A 24,758-nucleotide genomic window follows, 5' to 3' on the forward strand; every position below is an offset into this window, starting at 1 on the left:
CATTTTCTTTATCCACTGATGGATGTGTGTGTATAAAATGTATTTTCTACCTGAGCTTTTTTAACCACTGGTGCAGTGCTCTGTGGTGTAGATGCGCCATAACTTATTTAACCGTGTCCCCTGCTATTTCACATCGGATAGACCCTATTTGCACTCAGGAATATCCCAAGGCTACTTTTTAAATTAAAGCAGTGAGCCCTGGCCAGTTTGGCTCAGCAGTTAGAGCGTCAGCCCACGGACCAGAGAGGCCTGGGTTTGGTTCCTGCTAAGGGCACGTACCTCGGCTGTGGTTTGTCCCAGCCCTGGTTGGGGTCGTGTGGATGGCAGCCACTTGATGTGTCTCTCTCACATCAATGTTTCTCTCTCTCTCTCTTCTCCCCCTCTCCCACTCTATCTGAAGGTAAATGCAGAATTGTCCTCAAGTGAGGATAAATAATAATAATGATAATAAGTTGCAGCAGTGAGCTCATCCAGGAAACAGGCTGCTTATGTCGTGAGGCAGACTCGCTGAGAATGAACCTAATGACCATGTCTGGCTGTTAGCTTTGCAGATCAGGTGGCTTCAGGGTGGTGTAGCCCAACAAGCTGGTGTTGGCTGCCTTTCTGCCTTTTTACTTATTTTTTAACATATATATATATTTTTTTAATTGATTTTAGAGAGAAAGGAAGGGAGAAGGAGAGAGAGATAGAAACATCGATGAGAGAGATTGAATGGCCGCCTCCTATATGCCCCCCACTAGGGATCGGGCCCACAACCTGGGCATGTGCCCTGACAGGGAATTGAACCAGCGGCCTCTTGGTGCCTGGGTCAACACTCAGCCAGTGAGCCACACCGGCTGGGCCATTTCTGGCTTTTTAAAGGGGAGATTCAAAAGCCCTAGTCTCCAGCATCCCCAGAGGTGAACAAGGTTTGTTCCCTGCCACAAAGGAGCCACGGTCACTAAGAAAAAAGGAACAAGCATTTTATTAGAATTTTAGAAAACAAGGTCTTTGCCCTTAAGTACAGCATCTCAGGATTCTCGACCATCTCGGTAAGACCACTCAGTATACAGTCCCCTGGTGTTGAAGCTTAAAATTCAGAGGAGAACTGAAAAAACATCAGGCAGACCCCATGCTGCACCTTATTGACCTCTGTCAGCCTTGAGAAGGTCACGATCCTTGGATTCGTGAAAAATGTGACTTTGCTTCTAATCTCTGGATCTGTAGCGAAAGCTGGGTTTTTCTCATGAATAACTTAATGGCTTGTAGAGAGGAGTTCTGCGACGCCAGGACGGACAAGGGGCAGGGTGTAGCGGGGAGTTACCACTTCAAATCACCTCCATCGGGTGTCAAATCTGTAACTGTAGTTCACTGTCACTCTACTTAAACCCCAGCTAAACTGGAGTATCTTATCAACTGAGAGTTGAACTTACTGCGTATTTGCTTTCAGTGGACTGCAGGCAGATGCGGCATTTCGGCAGGCATGACGCCTTTCCTGAGAAAACTGCGGACCTGACCAGAGAAGGGCAGCATTTAATCCTTGATGCTACTTCTGTGTCCTGACCGTGTGCAGACGATCTACCTTCACGCACAGAGTAACATCGTGGGCTGCTTTGAGTTTCTCTGACTAAAGCCGGACATCTCTTCTTAACCAGCCTTCGGGCAAGTTACTGAACCTCTGTGCCTGTTTTCCCACAAAATGGGAATTAACAACATTCACCTCTCAGAATTGTGGTCGTAGTCTAAATAAGAATGGATGCGGGTCTGGCCGGTGTGGCTCAGTGGTTGAGCGTGGACCCATGCACCAAGAGGTCGCTGGTTCGATTCCTGGTCAGGGCACATGCCCGGGTTGTGGGCCCGATCCCCAGTGGGGGGCATGCAGGAGGCGGCCAGTCGATGTTCTCTCTCATCGATGTTTCTAGCTCTCTCTCCCTCTCCCTTCCTCTCCTTCTAATAATCAATGAAAATATATTTAAAAAATAAATGTGGCCCTGGCTGGGTAGCTCAGTTGGTTGGAGCATCCTCCTGATACACCAAGGTTGTGGGTTTGATCCCTGGTCAGGGCACATACAAGAATCAACCAATGACTGCATAAATAAGTGGAACTACAGATATATATATCTCTCTCTCAAATGAATTTTTTAAAAAATTTTTAAAGAATAAATATGAATTCTCATAAAACAAAACAAAACAAAAAGGTAAATATGTGGGTGATGGACATGTTAACTCAAGGAGGGGAAATCCTTTCACAGTGTGATCAAATCATCTTGCCTGGCTGGTGTGGCTCAGTGGACTGAGTGTCATCCTATGGACTGAGAGGTCCCGATTCGAGTCCCAGTTCGATTCCCAGTCAGGGCACATGGCTGGGTTTCAGGTTCAAACCCCAACAGGGAGCATGCAGGAGGCAGCCGATCAATGTTTCTCTCTCACATCGATGTTAACAAAAACATATTTAAAAAAACACTTTTTTTTTAATTGATTTTTTAAATGTTTCTCTCAAAAAAATCAATAAAAACAAAAAGTGTATGGCATGATGATTTTTTTTAAATATGTTTTTATTGATTTTTTTTTTTTTTTTTTTTAGAGAGAGAGATAGAAACATTGATGTGAGACAGAAACATAGACCGGCTGCCTCCTGCACGCCCCCTACTGGGGATCAAACCCGAAACCCAGGCATGTGCCCTGACCAGGAATTGAACCGGGACCTGAGTCCACAGGACGATGTTCAATCCACTGAGCCACACCAGTTGGGCGATGCCACGCACTTTAAATAGCTTACAGTTCTGTCAATTATACCTCAATAAAGCTGAAAATGTGTTTAAATAAATAAATACTTAACATATATCAATTTCCCCCCCAAAAATGTGACAAGCATGTAACTTAACAGTAGAGTAAATGCTCCCTAAACGCAATAGAACCGGTTTGTCTCTAATGCCCACCTCGTGGAAGGCCCTCTTTGGGAGGCTGCAGGGATGACAAAGGTGATGCATTCCCAGCCCTCTGGACTTGACAGTTTGGTATATGTGTGGCATGCCTGGCCAGTTAGAGAGGTCCTGTTCAGAGCATGCTCTTCCTGTGCAAGGCTAATGATGCTTGTTTTTCAGCTCTCACGTTGCACAGACGGTCCAATGCAGGGAGGAAGTGCCACCAACTGACCCCCGTTTCTCTCCTGCCCCTTCTCCTCCTTGCCCAGGAAACTCCAAGACGAACTGCTGAAACTCCACTCTGTGTCTAGACAGCCAGAATCTTGTCATGGGGTTTGTCACTAGGTTAGAAAATCCCTTTTGTTGCAAAATCTAGTGAGATCTTAAAAAACAGAGAAGTGAGGCCATGCTCTAGAATAAACCATCCAAATTAGTGTCTTCTCAAGCCTTTTGCCAGGCATACTAAGTTCTTCCTGTGGACCCTCAGAGAGAGCAGCTGCCCCGGAAGGAAAGCTCCCCATCAGTCCTGGCCCAGAGTTGCCAGGAGCCCAGCCCGCAGACCGCCCAATGACCACACAGGGAAGCCACTTCCCTAAAGGTAAACTTGGATAAATAGCCGGGCCTCCCACATCCGCTGTGGTTTGGAAGGAAGCTTCCTCTGGCCTCTTGCCCCGTCTAGGTGCTGGGCCGAGGGCAGGTCCTTCCCGGAGGGCTCAGAGGTTGGAGCCTTTTCAATACCAGGCAGCCTTAACAATATGAAGAATGAGGTCTTGCAATGCAGTCCCCAAGGCCCCTCTTTTTTGAAGCTTCTAATCCAGCACCAGGATCTAAAGAAAGTAACTGACTCTCTCAAGCACCTGCCATGTCATTTCATCCTCTCAGCAGCTTTCATCTTACCAATGAGGAGAGAGATTCAGAGAGGGAAAGGGACGCTTTCAAGCTCACACAGCTGGAAAGCAACCGATGCTCACCCAGACCCAGGTCTCTGGTGCCAGAGCCCAGCCCCTTGCCACTGTACCTCACTGCCTCTAGACAAGGCCATCTGAGCAAGCCATTTTTCTAAGCCCAGCCATCTAGCCTGCCATGGGGGGGGGGGGGGGGGGTTCCTGGATTCCTCTGGTTAAATAAGTGGTCTGCCAGGGATTGGGCTAAACCCTGGGCGAGGAAATGGGGACCCTGAGAAGGTAAGTAGTCTGCTCCCACTAGAAATGTCATCTGCAGATGAAACAGGTCTTCTCACCGGAACTGAGTGGGGTCAGTGCAGACTACCCCATTCTGGTGGTCAACCTGCTCCACCAGCAGCAGGCCCCAGCTCAATAAATGGCTCTGCTGTCCTTAGGCTACTCAGGCCAAAACCCTGGGGGGCGTCTTTGATTCCACACATTCCTATACCTCCACGCCCCATCCATCAGCAAGTCCTGTCATTTACTCCTTTACCAAATGTATTTACTGAGTCCTTGGTGTGTAGCAAGTACAGTCAAGGACTTCCCTGCTTCCCGTTCTGCAGTCTGTCCCCATCATTACTCTCCGTCACAGCTCTGTCTCCTTCCAGCTCTTTCTGCAGGAGGTTAGTGTGGAAGTTCTCCTCTCTTGCCTTTGGCTGCCCCCATGTGTCTTGTTCACCTTCTCATTCCCATCTCCTAGAACAGTGCCCAGCACTCCAGAAATTCATACTGGATGAATGACAATGGATTCGGCCCAGTCCTATCCTTGGCCCTAACCTGATCCATCCCTGGTTTGCCCCAGAGCCTGGGGTCTCTGATCCACCCTCCACCTTTGGAGGTCCTTAGTCCAGAGGCCACTGACCCCAGGGTCAAAATACCATGTCTAAGCCTGACACAACAAGATGAATGCTACATATAAGTATGAGGTCTCTGGTGCCTTTCAGGGGCTGCCATGCATCCCACCTGTGCAGGTGTGTCTGTGGGTCATGCTGTGAGGCTTCTGGGTTATGGATTATGTCTTTGCTATTTCTCTGGCATTTTAGAGGCCTCCTGGGCATCACTGCAATCTCCCTGGGTCCACACATTTCTCTGTGAGGCATATCTGACCATGTGGCTCTGGGCAGGTGTATCTTCCTGCTTTGACATATACTAAACTGTGCCAGGCACTGTCCCAAATGCTTTGCATGCTTTTTCTCAAGTGATCCTTATATAAGGCATTACTAATGTCATCAACACCCTATAGGTTAAGAAATGAGCCCCCCCCCCCCCAAAAAAAAAGAAAAAGAAATAGAAATGAAGCCTAGAGAGGTTTACTGACTGGCCCAAGCTCACACAGCCTAGAAGAGCCTGAGACCAACTTGAACCAACATGCATAGTCTATAACCACTGTGATCATCTGGGGCTCCAAGTTGCCGTGTGTGGTGGGCGGATGGGGGTTGCTATATCTGTGTTTCTTAGTGTCACACCACTGTGTATGCCAGTGTCACCTGTGTGAATCTGTGTGTTGTCTCTGTGCCTTGGGAGTCTATGTGTTTGAGAGTTATTGTGTCAGTATGTCTTTTTGTTTGTTTGTTTGTTTTTCTTTATTGATTTTAGAGAGAGTGGAAGGGAGAAGGAGAGGGAGATAGAAACATCGATGGGAGAAAACAACAATCGGCTGCCTCCTGCATGCCCCCCACTGGGGTTAGGGCCCACAACCTGGGCATGTGCCCTGATCAGGAATCCAACCGGGGACCTCCTGGTGCATGGGTCCGGGCTCAACCACTGAGCCACACCATGCCGGGCGTGTCAGTTTGTCTTAAGGGTCACACCCCTGCTGTTGTGAATTGGTATAAAGTGTGGGGGTGTTGTGTACGTGTCTAACGTTTTCTCTGAGTGTGTGTCTGAGGGCTGTCCTATCTGATTCCCTGAGAGTCCCCCTATCTGATTCCCTGAGAGTCCCCCTACGTGGGCCCGTGGGCGCGCGGGCGCGGCTCAGGGCTGTCGCGTCTCTGCCTCTGCGCGTGCGCCGGAGGCGGCTGAAACTACAAGTCCCGGCAGCCCTGGCGGCGCGGCGGCCCGACGTGCGGCCGCAGTGGCTGGGGCGGGGCCTGCAGGCGCTCAAGACCCGACTGCGGTACCTTCCCAGGCTCGACTGCTGCAAGTGCCCAAGCCGCCCGCCGCGCCCCTGCACTTCGCCTCGCGCCCCCGCCGCGGGGCATCGCGACGCCCAGGCCCAGGCCACGGGCCGCAGCGCCGGGGCCGGCGATGAGCGCGAGGAACCAGCATGAGCGCAGGTGAGTGCGCGGTCCCCGGGCCGCCCGTCGTCTCAGGTGTTGTGGGGCGACACCCCGCCGCGGCGTCTCGAGCCAGGGGAGCGGCCCCGTGGGCGTCCCCGCGCCCGTCCCCTCCCTTGTCAAAGGTAGTCAGCCCTGGGACCCTTCCCAGACAGGCCGGGAGCCCGGGAATGGCGCGCGCAGAGCCGCACCCTCCCCGCCCTCCCGCAGCCCTGGGAGAGGAAGCCCCGGTGCCGGTGCTGGGGTAACTGGGGGTCCGCGGTGGCCGGGAGCCGGGAAATGCCCCGCTCCCACTGGACTAGATCCTGCGAGTGTGACGGACGTCCAGGTGGGGATAGAGGCGTGGAGGCCGCAGCACCTGCGACCTCTGAGCAGTTTTTCCTCTTGGTTGAAATGATGAATGAGGTTGGAGTGGCCAGGGCTCCTGAGTCCCTGGGTCTAAGTGCCCTGAGGCACAGAACGCCACCCCCATCCTCCGCCTCGGCCCGGGAGGAAGCCTATCAACACCCACGCCCCAGGACCACACCTTCCTTGTTACCCATGGCAGGTTCCCAGGCCCATGTTTCCAGAATCTATGTAAGTCCTACCTGCTGAGAATGGGGCCAGTGGACCTTTTACAACCAGGAGGATCTCATCTCCGTGGGAGTCACTCAGACTCCAGACCTCAGCAAAGGGCCCACCAAGGCTTGAGCATCCTCTCTGCAGCTGCAGGCTCCTCCGTTCAGGTCTCTCTTTCCCCAACTGCCGCTCAATTCAGACCCCCAAAGTCTAGAGTGCACCCACAGTGAGGGAGGGGAAAGACTGAGGAAAGATGGCCCCTGGACTCCAGATCCAGGGATCAGGGTGCTACTGGCAGATTGTCCTTCACCCTCCTAGCCTGGCAGAGAAGAGGAGTCTTTGGCCACAGGGGAACCTCAGGGAGGGAAGAGGCAGCTGCCAGGCCACCAGCAGGGAGCCGGGCTTCCACAGAAAACAGTTTCCTGCGTGGCTTTGACTCCAGACCCTCTGTTCTGCAGTGCCCCTAACATTGCCTCAGGGCTGTGGAGTCATGCCGAGTTGAGTCTAATCTCAGGCACGCAAAACTGTGTAGCTTTGGACGTGTTAATCAACCTGTTTGTGCCTCATTTTATTTTTTCTTTATTGATTTGAGAGAGAGAGGAAGGAGAGGGAGAGAGAAACAGAAATATCAATGAGAGAGAACATCGATTGGCCGCCTCCTGCATGCCCCCCACTGGGAATTTGGCCCACAACCTGGGCATGTGCCCTGACCGGGAATCGAACCTGCGACCTCTTGGTGCGTGGGACGACGCTCAACCACTGAGCCACACCAACTGGGCTGTGCCTCATTTCAAATGGGGATCCTAATCCATGGTTTTCATGGGGTGGCTGTGAGGCATGTGTTCCTTCAGACCCACTCATTTCCAGCTTCTCCCCTTTCAAGCTGTATGACCCTGGGCAAGGGACTTCAAGGCTTTGTTTCTCAGTTTCCTCAGCTGTAAAATGGGGATAACAGCCCCTCTCTCAGAGGGTTATGCATGGAGATCTGTTGCTTTTATTCAGAGGAGCAATGCAGTCATCATGTTCTTGTCCTGCACAGCCTGCATGTCCTGCTCTGGGCTGACCTGAGCTGGTGGCACGGAGAGATCAGACACTTCCCTGCCCTTTTTGTGACATCCCTGGGGAGACTGAGATGTGACTGGAGATAAATAAGCTTCCGATAGGAGAAAGTGCCCTGGGCTTGACCTTGCCAGGAGACTATAGTTTTTCTCAGATGTGACTTCCTCCTTCAAGCTTCTCTCCCTTTCTTCTTGCCAAGGTTGACTGGGAGAACATCCACATAAAAAGACAACAACTGGGGTGCGATAGATCCTGGGGGAAGTGAGAAAATGAGGGTGGCACAAGGTGGTCACTGGCAGGGCCTTCAAGAAGGGGCTCGCACCCCTGCACCCCCCAGCGGACTGACCCGGAGGCAGGAGACGGACACAGTGATGCCTAGCACCATCACTCGTGCTGTTTTGTCAGTGAGATGTGCAAGCATTTATTCATTCATCCAGTAAGTGCTTCCTGAGCCCCAGCCATGTGTCAGGCACTATGAGCAGGATGGCCCACGACACCTGAGCAAGCCTGATGTTGTGATGGGTATTGGTGGATCTGGGTGAAATGGGCAGAGAGGACTTTGGAGTAAGACAGGCTCTTTCCAGCTGCGAGACAAGTCGTTGGGCCAACTGCCTCTCTGAGGCTCGGTTTTCTCAGTTGTAAAAGAGGAGAAGGTGCAGGATTGTTGCAGGATTAGATCAGATCAGCAGAGTGCTGGCTGGGGTCGGCCCAGCATGCAGCAGGCTTCTTTCCCATCCCCAGCGAGCTGTCCGCCCGAGGGTTTTAAGGCACTGGGAGAAGCTGTTGGGTGCACGTGGGAACAGTGGCACAGCTGTGAGTTTTCAGGCCATGTGACAGGAAAGTGGAAGGGGGCCTGAGAAATGGGTCAGAGCAGAGCCGCGCCTCCCTGGCTGGGGAGCCAGCAGCCACCAGTTTGTACAAGCCCCGGCTTCTGGAACCTCAGACACTCCAGGTGGCGCACACTTCCTCCTGTGCCAGCTGCTTCAGGGTTATGATCCTAGATTTGGGAAGTGGAAGCCCAGAGAGGCTAAGGCACTTGCCTTGCATAAAACAAAACAAAAACAAACAACCACACAAACACAACTTGCTTGGAAGAGAGCCGGCAGCACGATTACTGTGGAGACGACGGCAGTGATGGCGGGGCCCTGGATGAAGAGCATGGACCTAGAGTCACACGGCCTAGATTCCAGGCCCACCACTTGCTGTGCACTTACGGCACCTCTCTGGGCCTCAGTTTCCTAATTTCTAAAATAGGGATAAACTTAGGACCTGCTTCATGGCAATGAAAGAATTAACAGATGTAAAGCCCTCGGAGCAGGGCCGGGGCTGCGTCAGCCCCTTATGACCCGAGGTGCTCTTTCGCCTTCAACCAGAGGCACCCAGAGCACAGCTGTAAGGCATGAGAAACTGCCCGCCCCACTTGGAGAGCTGGCCTCCAGGGCTGGTGAGGGGCTCTGGCACAAAAGACCAGAAGGACTCCAGGAGCAACTGGGGCGGAGGCCGTTTGAAGTGGGACAAGAAAAGGGTCGTGGCTTGTTGGTGGCCAAGGACCTGAGGACCCATCTTGCCAGACAGACTGTCAGTGGTCCTGAAGGTCTGCCTGCGCCTCTGCCCCTCAGGCCAGGAGCCGGCCTGAGTTCCTCCCGGGCTACCCCAGAGAGCAGAGGGGCCTAGCCGTCCGGCTGTGGGCTGTGCTCAGGAAAGGAAGGAAGTGAAGCCTCAACAGCCTCACTCACAAGCTGGACTTGGCCAGCCCTAGAGATTGAAGGAACGGCCCCAGAGGACCCAAGGCTGGGTGCTCTGTGAGCCCCAGGGAAGAAGGGCCTCCTGCCCCTCTGGCCTTGAAGACTCCTGGCCAGAGCCCAATGGTTGGGGCTATAGGCTGTGTGTGTGTGTGTGTGTGTGTGTCCTCCTGGAGCTGGTGGCTCCATTTGACTTCAGAGTCTCCTGAGCGGACGGAGGAGTCGTGGCTGTAGGTGGGGCTTGGGCTCATTTGGTTTTTGAGTCATCCGGTGAGAGGCTTCAGGAGGTGCAGGGCATGTGCCCTGTTCTCTGAAAGTGCCCCCATGGGCCCCAGAAGCACAGGATCTGGGCTTTGAGTTTCTGGCTTCACCATTTACCGGGGTGTCTAAGCCTCAGCTCCCTTATTTGCATAATATGAAAAATGAGTCCCCTCATCGTGTTGCTGGAGGGTTACATGAGTTCATTTGTGTAGAGGCTGAGAGGGCTCTTGTCACCTGGGAAGTGCTTAATGGATGTTGGCTGCTCTTATTATGGTTATTACCACAGTAATTATTACCACCATCATGAGGCAAGGTGTGGGGGCTGGGATAGGAGACAGGCTCCCTGGTCTGAGGGGGACACAGGGCCCCAATCCACAGGCGGTAAAGCAGAGAGATTGCAACCCGCCCTGGAGTCGGCCTCCCTGGGCTGGCGTCCCTGCACGGCCGCGTACCGGTGTGATCTTGGGCAAGTGATTCAGCCTCTCAGAGCCTCGTTTTCTCCTGTACACCAGGGATCATCATGGTGCCTCAGGGAGGGTCACTGTGTTAACCACGTGAAACGGCCACGGGCAGAGCTTGCTCGAAGCAGGCCCTCCGGGGAGCTTGCTGGCGGCTCCGGAGGCTGCAGAAGCCCGTGTTTGGGGACAGAGCAGCTGAGGGACTGGGATGTTGTGACAGTGGCAGGTGCCTGGGACACCCTGGGCTGGTGGGGTGGAAACTTAGGTCAGGCAGGCTGCCCCCCGCCCAACTCTCTCACCCCCTTAGGGGGCTTTTCCAGAGGCTCTCTGGGGAGAGGCCTGGGCACCTTTCTGTCTGGCAGGTGCTCAAGTGACCCAGGGATCACAGTTAGAGGAACCCCCATCAGAGGCTGCCCAAGGGTGGGAGCAGTGAGCCCCACCCCTTTCAGGGCCCCAGAACCCCCACTGTCTGCCTGCCCTGCTAGGACCACAGTTTCACAAGAGGGGAGGCAAGAGAAAAAAGAATTTCTGCAACAGCCTTTTCCCTGAGCCTCAGTTTACCCGTCTGTACATGGGGGTGATCGTAGGGACTTCCTACAGAAGGAACCCTGGTAACTCTTCAGCTGGGCCCTGGCATCAGCAGCTCCTCTCCACAGTCTGGGGCTTGCTCAGCTCACCCCCCTCTGGCCCACCCGCAGTGGGGGGTTCCTCCTGCCCCTCCCTTGCACCTTTGGAGAGGGGCCGCCCTCAGGCAGGCCTGACATGGTATCAGGCAGACTGGACGTTGAAGCATTTCCGTGCTGCCAGGCCTGTGCTGCGCTGGAAGATGAGCAGCTGACCCACCCTCAGGGTGGGGACCGGGTGGGAAAGCGGTTGTGAGCACTGCGGAAGCTCAGGGTGCTCTCCCGGCCCCCATTGCGGGCCCACACCCAGTCAGAAGTCACCGGACACAGGAAACAAGACACTGTGAGTGAGAACCAGCAGACCAGCCGGATGTCAGGCCCAGGAAGCCCGGAGCTGTGGCTCTGTCACACCAGCTTATAAATGACGGTGCTTATTATATGTTTAAAGGAATAAGAGAAAGAGGAATCCCCGGCCCCCAACTGACCTTTTTTCTTCCCGTCCACAGACAGCAGCCCTCTGGTGGGCAGCACGGCCGCCAGTTATGGGACCCTGACGATAGAGCCATCTCTAGATCCCCTCCGCTCCTCAGTTTCATCCGTGGTATGTGGGCAGGGGAGGGGCAGGCGGGACCGACACCACAGCCCACCAGACCCCTGGCGTCCGCCCGCAGCCCCACCCACCCACCCGTCTCTCCCCTGCGTCCACAGAGGCTCAGCGGCTACTGTGGGAGTCCATGGAGGGTTATAGGCTATCACGTCGTGGTCTGGATGACGGCAGGGATCCCTTTGCTGCTCTTCCGCTGGAAGCCGGCGTGGGGGGTGTGGCTGCGGTTCCGGCCGTGCAGCCTGGCCCGCGCCGAAACACTCGTCATCGAAATAAGAGACAAAGAGGTGAGAGGCCAAGCAGGGGCAGCCTGGAGCTGGAGAAAGGTGCCGTTGGGTCAGGGTGGTGGAGGCTTCGCAGCCCAGCCTGGCCGCCGACTTTCCGTGGGACCTCGCACGGCGTGTTCTCCCTGGACCTCAGCTTTCCCTGAGCAGTGGGTGGGAGGGGTGGGATGGGTGGTCCCTGAGGAGGTCATCTACACTCTTTTTTTATCCTCACCCAAGGACGTTTTTCCAGTTTTTGTTCAGATAGAGTAGGAGGGAGAGGGAGAGAGAGAGAGAGAGAGAGAGAGAAACATCGACGTGAGAGAGACACATCGAGTGGTTGCCACCCACACAACCCAACCAGGGCCGGGGACAAACCACAACCGAGGTATGTGCCCTTAGCGGGAACCGAACCCGGGTCTCTGGACCGCAGGCCGACGCTCTAACCGCTGAGCCAAACCAGCCAGAGCTCGTCTACACTCTTGATCCCTGCTTCCTGCAGCAGGAGCCACCTGGCTGTGGGGAGGGGCCTGGCGAGGGAGGGTCTCTCCAGGACTGAGTCCACACCTCCATGTTCCAGGATAGTTCGTGGCAGCTCTACACTGTCCAGGTACAGACTGAGGCCATCAGCGAGGGCAGGTAAGGCAGCCTCCTCACCCCTTCCCAGAAGCCTCTGTCCCCGGCCCCCCACCCACAAAGGACGTGACCCCAGTGCCTTCCATCCCAGGGAGGGAGGATGTTTCTGGGGTCTGGGGAGGGGCTGGGCAGCTCCCAGAGCTCTACAGTAACCCACACCCCCCTCCCCAGCCTGGAGCTGCCCCCACAGGCCCAGGCGGAGGACGGCCGGAGCCAGGCTGCTGTGGGGGCGGTACCAGAGGGTGCGTGGAAGGACACCGCCCAGCTCCACAGGAATGAAGAGACAGTGCGCGGGCAGGTGGGTTCTGGACCAGTCTTTGCCCTTCTCCGGGCCTTGCTTTCACTCTTTGTACAGAAGCGGGTGGGGGTGGACTTCATGGTCTCCAGGCACCTTTAGTTCTAGTGTCCCAAATGTCCGGGCTGCTGACCACCTTCACACTCCTCTCCTGTGACACTGGTCCCTGCCCCACCCCTCACGAGCACACCTCCCAGACTCCTCGCTCCAGCCTGTCCTCTCCCCCAGCAGCGGGTGCTGCGGTACTACCTCTTCCGGGGCCACCGCTACGTCTGGATAGAGGCCCAGCAAGCCTTCTGCCAAGTCAGGTAGGGGCGTGGCTCACGCCGCCTTCTGCAGTGCTGTGCTGGCTGAGCCCGTGGCAGGGAGGGCCCGGCCTGGGCTCCCTCCCAGCTCTGGGCCTCGGCCCCTGCAGTCGGGGGCATGTCACTGAGCCTGTCTGGCCTCTGGGCTGTCTGTAAACAGGGCGTGGAGAGAACCCCTGCCTCCTGGGCTTATTTCAGGGGTGAAGTACATGAGCGGCGTGTGCAGCTCAGCACAGCTCCTGTCCGCGGGGGGACACCACTGTGATCCAGCAGGCACTGGGCGCAGACCGTCTTTGGGGTCTGGTCCTGGCTCTGCATCTACTCAGTGCTTGGTAAACTCGCAACACATCTGCGTTTGAGCCCCACGGAGCAGGCCCTGAGACGGGATTCGGGTGCAGAGAGTTTGCCTGGAGGCGATCCCAGGAAACGGGAAGGGACAGGCAGGCCGCCAGCCGAGTGGTTATTGTGGACACTCGGATCAGTCTCCTCGGGGGTCTCTTTGGGCCCGTGTAGAGCACACACCTCGGGGTGCCCTCACCCACAGAGTGAGGAGGCGGGGCTACCTGTCCATCACCGCCTGCCATTGTTGGCTGTGGGCTGCTCCCCGGGACATGAACTCTTTTGCGCCTGTTGGACAGAGCGAGCTCCCGCGCCCGGGAGAAGCCCTCAGGCAGACAGAGGTCTGCCCTAAGCTCTGCATCGTGCAGGGGTGAGTGCCAGGGGGTGGGGCTGGCACCAGCAGCCTCTGCTGTGCAAGAAGAGCAGCAAAAATTGCTGCTTAGTGAGTGCCAGGCGCTGTCCAAGCACTTTGCATGGCTGACTCCATTTGATCCGCCCGTAGCCCTATGAGGACAGTGCTGTCACCATTCCCATGTTGCAGCTGAGAAAACCGAGGCACAGAGAGGTTAAGTGACTTACCTAAGGCACCATCATTGCTGTTGTCACTGCTGGGTATCATCATCATCTCCCGTGTTCCTTTTCCTTGCTGAGATGGTTTGGGCCGTCAGAGGAACCAAAGGAGAAAGTTAAAGCCTAACGTTAGCGAGGCTGCTTTTCCTAGGGGCTCAGTGTGGCAGAAGTGGGCTACAGAGGTGGGGAGTGCAGAGCTCAGCCCGTCACTTACACAAGTGCCCCTCCCACCCTTCCCAGCTCACTGGACCAGGGCCGCACATGTGACGACATCCACCGCTCCCGCTCCGGCCTCGGCCTCCAGGACCAAACTGTGAGGTGTGTGCTGCCCTGCGCCAGAGGTGCCCTGAGAGCTGGGGGCGCCTGTCTCACCCCTCCCCCACTGTTGCCTTATTCCAGTCACCTGCCTTCTCTGGGCCTTGGTTTCCCCAGCTGTAAAATGGGGGACTCTGTCACCTTCGGAGAGTCCAGCTGCCACAACCCCCCTCGCCTGCTGTCTGTGCCCCTTCTCTCTCACAGGGAGGCCATCTACGGCCCCAACGTGATCAGTGTACCGGTCAAGTCCTATCCCCAGCTGCTGGTAGACGAGGTACGGCTGTCCCTGGGCTGCGTCCCAGCTCTGGCCTGGACTGTGTTACCTTGGCCAGGGGCTCGCTTTCTCTGGGCCACTTTTCAGTGGCAGACCAGACTCGCTGCCCCTCCCCCACAGCACAGTCTTCTCAGACCCCGCCCCAGCTGCTCGGAGTGAGGAATCGGAGGGTCTGGTCCAGACTGGGGACTAGAGGCCAAGAGGCGAACCCGCACAGCCTGGGCTTCTCTGTGCCGAGCTGTGCTCCGGATTCCAGGCCCTTTGGTGCACGATCCTCTTCCCCACAGCCCCAGGAGTGGGGACTGTTCACATATAAGAACCCCAGCCTCGGAGGGGGGACGGGGTATGGCCATGGCCACACAGGGACAACGGGAAGCCAGTGACCCTGACACACTGGAGCACACTGTTACCAGCCCAGCACTGTGACCCGGGACAGACCCTGTGAAAGGCAGCGGATCTTGGAGTCTGGTCGATGTACACCCTAGTCAGCCGCTTGGGAACTGTGTGCTTTTAGGGCAAGTGGTTTAACCCTCCTGTGCCCCGGTTTCCTCTTGTGTAAAATGGAGCCAGTGGTAGCAGCCACCTGGTGGAACTGTGATCATCTCTGTGACACTTAGAGGAAGTGCCTCTCGGGGACCTGGCATGTGAACGCCCATGTCCTCTTTAGAATGGGGAAGAAGCTGAGGGTCGAGGGACCCCTAGGTAGGACTGACCAGGAGAAGGGCTTGGCTGCAGTCCTGTGGCCGCTGCAGGGCACTCTGCCCCTGTGGCTGGGTTGCCCTGGGAACCAAGGGCCTGACACTGCCTCCCACCCTCCCCCAGGCACTGAACCCCTACTATGGGTTCCAGGCCTTCAGCATCGGGCTGTGGCTGGCTGACCACTACTACTGGTACGCCCTGTGCATCTTCCTCGTCTCCTCCGTCTCCATCTGCCTGTCGCTGTACAAGACTAGAAAGGTGGGCGGGGTGAGGTGGGCGGGGGGCAGGTGGGTCCCCCATCCCCCATCCTGCCACGGGGCCTCACCCATCCACTGCCTGCTTGTCCCCCTGCTCACAGCAAAGCCAGACCCTGAGGGACATGGTCAAACTGTCGGTGCGGGTGTGCGTGTGCCGGCCTGGGGGAGGTGAGAGCTAGGGAAGGGGGGGCTGGGGGGGCCAGGGGGCCCGGGCCATGCCGAGGCCTCCACTCGCCTGCCCGCCCGCAGAGGAGGAATGGATCGACTCCAGCAAGTTGGTGCCTGGAGACTGCCTGGTGCTGCGTGCGGAGGGCGGGCTGATGCCTTGCGACGCCGCCCTGGTGGCCGGCGAGTGCATGGTCAACGAGAGCTCTCTGACAGGTCAGCCCAAGCCCCTGGCTGCCCCACCCCAGCCTCCTGCATTTCCCGCCTGCACCCGCATGCGCACCCGCCCGAGCCCCTCAGCCTTGCATCAGAACTGCCTTTTCTTTTCCTCTTGCGCTCAGCTAACAGCCCTGGCTTCCGCACCCCTCGGGCCCTCAGACGTCGCTGCTGTGCCCGGCGGCAGGCTCAGGCTTTACGGTGCTTAAGGCCCTCGTTCAGTATCTTATTGGTTTGAATTATAAAAATAATACAGCTTATTATAAAACGATTCCAACAGAAGCAGGTCTTCCCCCAGCCTCTGCTCCCCGCTGCACGCCTGCACACACACACCCTGACCCCCGAGCGGTGCCTGGGGCTGGGGGCTGGCACACGCCCCTCCAGGGCTGTCTCAGTGTGTTTTGACGTCTTTGCCCTTCCTGAGCCTCTGTGTCTCTCTCTGTAAATTGGGAGCAGTTGTTTTTCCCAAAAACCATTGCTGAAGAGAGACAGTTTCATGCGAAGCTCTTGGTCTTGTTGGTGGGAGGGAGGGTCCCGGAGGCCCTCGTGGGCCTCACACCACACCCCTGCCAGGGGAGAGCGTCCCAGTGCTGAAGACGGCCCTGCCGGAGGGGCCAGCGCCCTACAGCCCGGAGACCCACCGGCGGCACACACTCTTCTGCGGGACCCTCGTCTTGCAGGCCCGGGCCTTCGTAGGGCCCCACGTCCTGGCAGTGGTGACCCGAACAGGTAGGAGTAAAGGCAGTGGGGAGGGGTGCTGGGTGGCACGGGACAGGGCAGGACCTGTCTCTGCCACTGCCCAGCTTGGGGGTGTCTGGTGTGGGCAGGGATGTGCCAGGCAGGACAGAGCCCACCTCCTAGCAAGGGCGCGGTGCTGTGCAGGAGCCCCTGCCCGTGGTTCCAGTGACCTGCAGGCGGCCACGGTCTGAAAATCTCAAATGGAGAACTTCAGAAACAGACAATTCTTTAGTTTTAAGTTGCACACTGCTCTGAGTGGCATGATCAATTCTCTGTGGCACGCCACCCCTCTGTCCCACTGGAGACGTGGCCCATCCCTTTGCCCAGCATAGTCTCGCCTCGTGTTCTACCCCCCGAGCAGTCACTTAGCCAGTGCGGTCATCACATCGACTCTCGAGGTATCGCAGTGCTTGTGTTCGGGTCACCCTCATTTCACTTAATAATGGCCCCAAAGCACAAGTAGTGACGCTGGCAGTTCGGATGTGACAGCGAAGCCGTATTGCTTCCTTTGAGCGAAAAGGTGTGCACTTCTGGGAAAACAGTATCAGGTTCCTCACTACCCCCGGTTTCAGGCACCCACTGGGGTCTCGGAACATGTCCCCTCAGATAAGGGGGGACTGCTGTTCAGCTTCAGCAGGGCCTTGCCACGTGGGAATGGGACCCATGTCACCAGGTCTGACTTACTGAGTTTTCACCAAACTCCGCAGGGCTGGAGACAGCCTGTAGGCTGTCACGTGTGACCCCAAACCAGGTGATTCTTAACCCTGGAGCATTGTGTCTTACAACCCCAGAAGTGCAAGTGGGGTGGGTTAGGGGTTGGAGAAACCCATCTTGACCTTAAGTGTCCCTGCCTCAGTTTCCCTGTCTCCTCACAGGGTTCTGCACGGCTAAAGGGGGTCTGGTGAGCTCCATCCTGCATCCCCGACCTGTCAACTTCAAGTTCTACAAAGACAGCATGAAGTTTGTGGCTGCCCTGTCTGTCCTGGGTGAGTGCACCCTGTACGCCACTCTGCCGTGGTCCCCAAGGTCCCATCCTCAATCCCGCTGAGGCCCTTGCTGTCTCCGCAGCTCTCCTCGGCACCGTCTACAGCATCTTCATCCTCCACCGAAACCGGGTAAGCCCCGGGGACTGGGTGGGGGCTGCCAGGAGGACCCAGGGCCCATTCAGCCTGACCCTTGGCACTCACGGCGCCCCCTGCCAGGTGCCTGTGGACGAGATTGTGATCCGGGCTCTGGACCTGGTGACAGTGGTGGTGCCGCCCGCCCTGCCAGCCGCCATGACCGTGTGCACGCTCTACGCCCAGGGCCGGCTGCGGAGCCAGGGCATCTTCTGCATCCACCCGCTGCGCATCAACCTGGGGGGCAAGCTGCAGCTGCTGTGCTTTGACAAGGTGGGGCCTGGGCCGGGCTGGCGAGGGCCGGGCACGGGCCCTGGCCTGGGTGGAAACACTCAGAAACCGCCCCCCCGCCCCCCCGCTCCCACCCCTGTGAGGCTCATGGTCTGGCAGATAAAATGTCTGGAATTATCAATTCAGTTGTTCGGAGCCACTGAGGGCCTGCTGTGTGCCCAGTACTACTGGGGACCCGTCAGTGACCCTCAGAGATGGACATGGATGTGTGAGTGTGTGCCAGCCCCCAGCGCAGACAGCCTCCAGGGCTGGTGGGTCTTAGGAGGGAATCAAATGGGGTACATGATGGGGTCACTCATCTCCCCCTTAGAGAAGGGCAGTCAGGGGGCGCTTTTCTGAGCAGGTCCCTGGGTGACCTCAGTGAGGGGTGAACCACAGAGATATGGCAGGACGGGGATGGGTGCGGGGGTTGGGAAGGGGCCAGTGGCCCCTCGGAGCAGCCGCTGGGAGGGTGAGATGCTGCCGTGACGGCAGAGAGGGCCGTGGAGAGCTTCGGCTGGAAAGGTGAGGCCTGACCAGATGCAGAGTCCCCCGGCTGACAAAGGAGCCAGCCGGGTCACAGGTGGAGAGGGTGAGGAGTACAGGCATTCTCTCTTTCACTCACTCACTCACTCACTCAACAATGACATTGAGCGTGGTGCGTGACCAGACCTTCTCCCTAATACTACAGTGACCACCTCATGGGGTAGCAAAGAGGCTATGGGTGGGAGCCCAAAGCCAGGACAGTCTGACCCCACTATAGGGTTATGGATGACTTGCTGGAGGAAATGATGCCAAAGAAACAGCAGGGTTGGGGAGGGCCTGTTGGCAGAGGGACCCGAATTACAAAGGCCTGGAGACCAGAGAGGACCTCTTCTGGCTCCTGGGTTCAGTGGGACCCACCTGGCCTGGGGTGTGGGCGCCCAACCCAGCAGGGCACAGCTCATCCCAGGCCTCATCACCGGCCTGCCCCTTGCCCCCTGCAGACAGGCACCCTCACTGAGGATGGCTTGGATGTGATGGGTGTGGTGCCCCTGCAGGGGCAGGCCTTCCTGCCACTGGTCCCAGAGCCCCGCCGCCTGCCCATGGGGCCCCTGCTCCGAGCACTGGCCACCTGCCACACCCTCAACCGGCTCCAGGACTCCCCAGTGGGCGACCCTATGGACCTCAAGATGGTGGAATCTACTGGCTGGGTGAGGAGGTCACGCAGGTCAGCCCCCTGCCTCTGGGCAGCTGGGCCCTAACTGAGCCCACCTGGTCTTCACTCTAGGATTTCCAGGGTGGTTTCTGTTGTGCCCACTCGGTGCGACAGTGGCCAAGGCCCTGTGCTTGGCAGCCATGTGCCAGCACTCTGTTGTACATCTCTGCTTCACGGGCTCCTCCTTATGGCCCCAGGAAGGAAGCTTCAAACCTGCTTCAAGGGAGGAAACTGAGGCTCGGGGAGATTTGCAATAACTTGTCTAAGGTCACCCAGCTTTTGAGTGGCAAAGCCAGAGTTTGAACTTGGGTCCACCTGACCCCAAAGCCCACATTCTTCTGTTCTATCTGGTCTCGCATTAAAGAAGTCTTTTATAAGTCTAACTTGAATCTCTCCTGCTGCCTTTCTCCATGGGCCAAGGATTGGCTGCCCCAGGCCAAGCCAGCACCCAGGCCTTCTGATGCCAACCGTCTCTGCTTGTGTCCCAGGTCCTGGAGGAGGGACCAGCTGCAGACTCAGCATTCGGGACCCAGGTCTTAGCAGTGATGAGACCTCCAGTCCAGGAGCCCCAACTGCAGGGCATGGTGAGCTGAGGGTGTGGTGTGCCTGTGGGGTGGGAGGGGAGGGCTCCATGGTCAGCCCCTCAGCTGCCCCTCCAACCCTGCAGGAGGAGCCCCCGGTGCCAGTCAGCATCCTCGGCCGCTTCCCCTTCTCGTCATCCCTGCAGCGCATGAACGTGGTGGTGGCCTGGCCAGGGGCCACTCAGCCTGAGGCCTATGTCAAGGGCTCCCCTGAGCTGGTGGCAGGCCTCTGCAACCCCAAGACAGGTGAAGGGAACAGGCCCCAGAATCCACTGGTCAGCCTTGGCACAGATTGGGGTGGGCACCCAGCCTCTGTCCCTGCGTCCACCTTCTTGTCCCAGTGACATCTGCCTCCGCCTGGCAGTGCCCACCGACTTCGCCCAGATGCTACAGAGCTACACAGCCGCTGGCTACCGTGTCGTGGCCCTCGCCGGCAAGCCGCTGCCCATCCCCCCCAGCCTGCAGGCAGCTCAGCAGCTGGCCAGGTGGGCCCTGGAAACCACGCCTCAGGCATGGGCACGGGAGACCTGAGTGTAGGCAGAGCCCGGAGTTGGGAGAGGGGCCGTGTTCACTGTGGCCTCTGACCCCCCTCCAGGGGCACTGTGGAGCAGGAGCTGAGCCTCCTGGGGCTGTTGGTCCTGAGGAATCTGCTGAAGCCACAGACTACGCCGGTCATCCAGGCCCTGCGGAGGGCCCGCGTCCGCACGGTCATGGTGACAGGTACCAGCAGGGCCTAGGGCAGGACACCCCTTCCTGGGAACACAGAAGGACCTCGTGGCTCTGCCGGGACAGCTCTTCAGGCCCTGCTTTGGGCCAGGTCCTTGTCAGACATGTTGTGGATCTTTTTTTTTTTTTTACTTTTTTTGGTGGGGGGGTGTGGGAACCAAACCCAGGACTCTGTCCGCAGGCTGACGCCCCAACAGCTGAGCCAAACCGGCCAGGGCAATGTCATGGGTCTTTACAGTATCCCTCCCAAGTGGTCTGACAGACGAGGAGGGTGAGGCTCAGAGGAGTAGAGTGACTTCCAAAGAGCCCAGGGGTGGTGGGGTAGCCTGGGCTTAGCCTGACTACTCACTGCTCGGTGACCTCTCCAAGGTCTGGTTTCCTCTGAGAAACGGGGGAAATGACACCAGCCGCAGAGTTTCTGTGACATGGAGGAGCTCAATAGGCCTGTTTCCTCCTTGTCCTCCTCCCCTCCCCCACCACATACACTCCAGCCAAGTTCCGCAGCACCAAGTAGTATATGTGGAGCTCAAACCCAGGTTCCCAGTTCCAAGACCTCTGATGCCTGATTTTATAGACGAGAAAACCCACTGGTAACCTGCCTGAGCTCTTTCAGCCAGTCATAAATGACAGATTCTGTCCAGCCTCAATTCTCCCATCTTTTTTAAAAATATGTTTTTGATTTTTTTTTTTTTAATCCTCACCCGAGGACATTTTTCCGTATTTTGTTCAGATAGAGTGGGAGGGAGAGAGAGAGAGAGAAATATCGACGTGAAAGGGACATATCGAGTGGCTGCCACCCACATGACCCAGGGCCGGGACAAACTGCAACCAAGGTACAAGCCCTTAGCGGGAACCGAACCCAGGTCTCTCTGGACCGCAGGCCGACGCTCTAACCGCTGAGCCAGACCTGCCAGGGCTGTTTTTATTGATTTTAGAGAGAAGAAGGGAGAAGGAGAGAGAAAAACATTGACATGAGAGAGAAACATAGATCAGTTGCCTCTCATATGCACCCAGTCTGGGACCAAACCCGAAACCTGGGCCCGTGCCCTGACCAGGAATCAAACTGACCACCTTTTGGTGCACGGGGACGTACTCAGCCAACTGAGCCACACCAGCCAGGGCAATTTTCCCATCTCTGAAGTGTCAGGGTGAGTGAGGATGGCCCCCTGGGTAGCAGCTGGGCCCTGACCTTGCCCCACACCCTCCAGGGGACAACCTGCAGACAGCAGTCACAGTGGCCCAGCGCTGCGGCATGGTGGGCCCCCGGGAGCGGCTGGTCATTCTCCACGCCACCCCCCCAGAGCGGGGCCAACCTGCCTCGCTCGAGCTTCTGCCCGCGGAGCCCTCTGTGGCCATGAACGGGGCTAAGGTGAGGGTGACCCAGAGTTCCTGCCACACACCCCACTGGTGATCCCACCCCTGTGTCAGCTGATCCAGGCCTCAGCAATCCGGGGTGGGCAGGGGGAGCTGAGCTGAGCTGAGCTGCTCGGGCCCCTAGGATCCTGATCAGGTCGCAAGCTACACCGTGGAGCCGGACCCCCGATGCAGCCACCTGGCCCTCAGTGGGTCCACCTTCGGTGTCCTTGTGCAGCACTTCCCCAAGCTACTGCCCAAGGTAGGGCTGCCCCGCCTCCCTGCCCCACACCTCCCCTGCTCTGCTCCTCCTCTTGGCTCCTCCACTCCCATGCTGTGGCCGCCTCAGACCGCCCCGTCGTCTCCCAGGTCCTGGTCCAGGGCACCGTCTTCGCCCGCATGGCTCCTGAGCAGAAGACCGAGCTGGTGTGTGAGCTGCAGAAGCTTCAGTGAGTGCGTGTGGGCCTGCGGGATGTGCGGGCCATGAGCCCTGCCTCCAGCCTCGGGTGTGAGCCACGGCCTCAGAGACCCACGCGGCTTTCCTGGGGCTCGTGCTGACGTCGTAATTGCACCATTTACCCAGCACCAGCCGTGCACCAGGCACGATCTGGGCAGTAGGCACCCAGCCAGTCCGTGTTCTGCCAGCCAGCCCGTGAGATGGGTGGGGTTCCTTCACAGATGAGGCACTTTGCAGGCCCAGAACCAGCTTGCGAGTTTGGGCCACGCCTGTCCCCATGTCAGGTACTGTGTGGGCATGTGCGGGGACGGCGCCAATGACTGCGGGGCCCTGAAGGCGGCGGACGTGGGCATCTCGCTCTCCCAGGCCGAGGCCTCGGTGGTCGCGCCCTTCACCTCGAGCATGGCCAGCATTGAGTGTGTGCCCATGGTCATCAGGTGAGGCAGCGCGGGGGCCCGTGGGCGAGGGCTGGCCCATCAGCCAGCCTGGGCACCCTAATGTCCGTACCCTGCTCCCCAGGGAAGGCCGCTGTTCCCTCGACACGTCCTTCAGCGTCTTCAAGTACATGGCCCTGTACAGCCTGACGCAGTTCATCTCCGTCCTGATCCTCTACACGGTGGGTGTCTGCGGCGCTCCCGCGCAGGGCCCCGGGGAGCGACACTCAGCGGTGTGGTCAGGAGCCCAGCAGGTTGTGGATAGAGTGGTCTCAGAGCCTGCTCTGCCACTTCCGGGATGTGCGGCTTGGGGGAGCCCCGAGCCTCGGTGGCCTGGCGAGTATGAGATGGTGAAAGCCCAGAGCGCGCAGGTCCTTGGGAGCTGGAGAGTGGTTCTGCTCGTGTCCCTGTCCTGCGGGAGCTCCCCATCTGCGAGGGGCACTGAGGCAGACCCCAGGCCGGGCGAAGGAGGCGGAGGCGGGAGTGGGACAGAGCCAAGGCCCTTTCTCTTGGACCACCTGTCTCCCCATTAGGGGGCTCCACCCCCTCTCCTCTGAGCACATGCCAAGCCCACGGGAGCAGGTGAAACCATGCGGCAGTGAAGATCTTGGTGTTCTAGACTCTTCCTGTGTCCACGGAAGCCTGGGGCCTCCTGTGGCAGGACCTGTGTCCTCCATTATCCTAGGGGCTCCTCAGGCTGGGACTTCCTGCGGGTGGGGGACCTGCCTGCCCCATCAGATGAGGCCTCCCTGAGACCAGGAGAGGAGCCCCTAAGGGTGGGCTGCTGCCTCCCGTCAGACTAGGGGCTACCTTTCCTCCCGCCCTTCCTCCCTGCCTGCAGATCAACACCAACCTGGGTGACATGCAGTTCTTGGCCATCGACCTGGCCATCACCACCACAGTGGCCGTGCTCATGAGCCGCACGGGGCCGGCGCTGGTGCTGGGGCAGGCTCGGCCGCCAGGGGCCCTGCTCAGCGTGCCCGTGCTGAGCAGCCTGCTGCTGCAGGTGGCCCTGGTGGCTGGCGTGCAGCTGGGGGGCTACTTCCTGACTGTGGCCCAGCCCTGGTGAGTAGGGAGCCCACCCCCAGATCCCACCCCTGCCCTGTCCTCTGCACGCTCATCCCCTGACCCCTGGTCCTCAGGTTCGTGCCTCTGAACAAGACAGTGCCCGCACCAGACAACCTGCCCAACTACGAGAACACAGTGGTCTTCTTGCTGTCCAGCTTCCAGTACCTCGTCCTGGCTGCAGCCGTGTCCAAGGGGGCGCCCTTTCGCCGGCCACTGTACACCAACGGTGCTGCTGCGTGGGAGGTGGGGGTGGGCGCGGGGGTGGGGTGGGGGCTGGTGCCTGTGGGGAGTCCCACCGGGCTGGTGTGTGAGTGTGGGGGATCCCTGGCCTGACAGACTCCCCACCCCCAGTGCCCTTCCTGGTGGCCCTGGCGCTCTTGGGCTCCATCTTGGGGGGCCTCCTCCTGGTCCCTGGCCTCCTGCAGGGGCCGCTGGCACTGAGGAGCATCGCCGACACCCGCTTCAAGCTGCTGCTGCTGGGCATGGTCGCCCTCAACGTCGTGGGCGCCCTCATGCTGGAGGTGGGGCCGCCCGCGGGGTTGGAGGGGCTCGGGTGGGGCTCGCCCCAGCGGCCCGGCACTGCTCTGCTCTGCTGTCCGCAGAGCGTGCTGGACCAGTGCCTCCCAGGCTGCCTGCGGTGGCTGCGGCCCAAGAGGGCCTCCAAGAAGCGGTTCAAGCAGCTGGAGCGGGAGCTGGCTGAGCAGCCCTGGCCGCCGCTCACCGGGCCCGGGCGGTAGTGCACCCCGTCTGGCCCGCAGGACACTGGTCTCCCTGCCTCTGATCCACCGACGGGGCCCGTCGATAGACACACCACTCCCACTGCAGCCCCGGGGTCGGCAGTGGACACTCCCGCCCACGGCTGCCCAGCCCCGCCGCCCTGCCCCCTCCCTGCCCGGAAATGCTGATACTGTCGGCCCAGACACCCGTCCCTCTTCGGAGACAGCAGCCACCAACCCCCTCCGAGCTGCTGCTCCTGTAGCGATTAAAGTCACTATTTTCCTGGCTGGGCTGTGCCTGTTTCCTGCCTGGTACATGCTGAGCCGGGTGCCCACC

The 24,758-nt window shown here is 58.3% G+C and overlaps 1 protein-coding gene across 5 annotated transcripts; it reads left to right on the forward strand.

Annotated features, from left to right (window-relative positions):
• The first annotated feature begins 6,060 nt into the window (after positions 1-6,060).
• Positions 6,061-24,656, forward strand: ATP13A2 (ATPase cation transporting 13A2). Of its 5 annotated transcripts, none has more exons than XM_036256351.1 (29): positions 6,061-6,123; positions 11,331-11,425; positions 11,533-11,715; positions 12,272-12,330; positions 12,499-12,625; positions 12,854-12,930; positions 14,077-14,154; positions 14,356-14,425; positions 15,248-15,382; positions 15,483-15,549; positions 15,631-15,762; positions 16,336-16,491; positions 17,376-17,486; positions 17,569-17,615; positions 17,703-17,891; positions 18,875-19,081; positions 19,575-19,670; positions 19,754-19,913; positions 20,032-20,152; positions 20,263-20,387; positions 21,602-21,762; positions 21,892-22,008; positions 22,116-22,195; positions 22,488-22,640; positions 22,723-22,819; positions 23,479-23,702; positions 23,780-23,931; positions 24,057-24,226; positions 24,308-24,656. In XM_036256351.1, exons 1-29 carry the CDS (start codon positions 6,114-6,116, stop codon positions 24,440-24,442), a joined length of 3,534 nt encoding a protein of 1,177 aa, XP_036112244.1. In that variant the 5' UTR covers positions 6,061-6,113; the 3' UTR covers positions 24,443-24,656. The 5 variants fall into 5 exon arrangements, with proteins under 5 accessions (XP_036112244.1, XP_036112246.1, XP_036112245.1 ...); XM_036256353.1 differs by having other exon boundaries at positions 24,131-24,226; XM_036256352.1 differs by having other exon boundaries at positions 18,929-19,081.
• Positions 24,657-24,758: the final 102 nt, after the last annotated feature.

Source organism: Molossus molossus, unplaced genomic scaffold, assembly GCF_014108415.1.
Source record: "Molossus molossus isolate mMolMol1 unplaced genomic scaffold, mMolMol1.p scaffold_m16_p_12, whole genome shotgun sequence".
In the NCBI taxonomy this organism is placed as follows: domain Eukaryota; kingdom Metazoa; phylum Chordata; class Mammalia; order Chiroptera; family Molossidae; genus Molossus; species Molossus molossus.

What these genes read in the sequence shown, in the direction of transcription:
- ATP13A2 (XM_036256351.1), top strand. An exon ending in CCCAGCTGCTGGTAGACGAG is followed by an intron (nt 14,426 to 15,247) that starts GTACGGCTGTCC and finishes ACCCTCCCCCAG; the next exon opens with GCACTGAACCCCTACTATGG. An exon ending in CCTCTGCAACCCCAAGACAG is followed by an intron (nt 19,914 to 20,031) that starts GTGAAGGGAACA and finishes TCCGCCTGGCAG; the next exon opens with TGCCCACCGACTTCGCCCAG.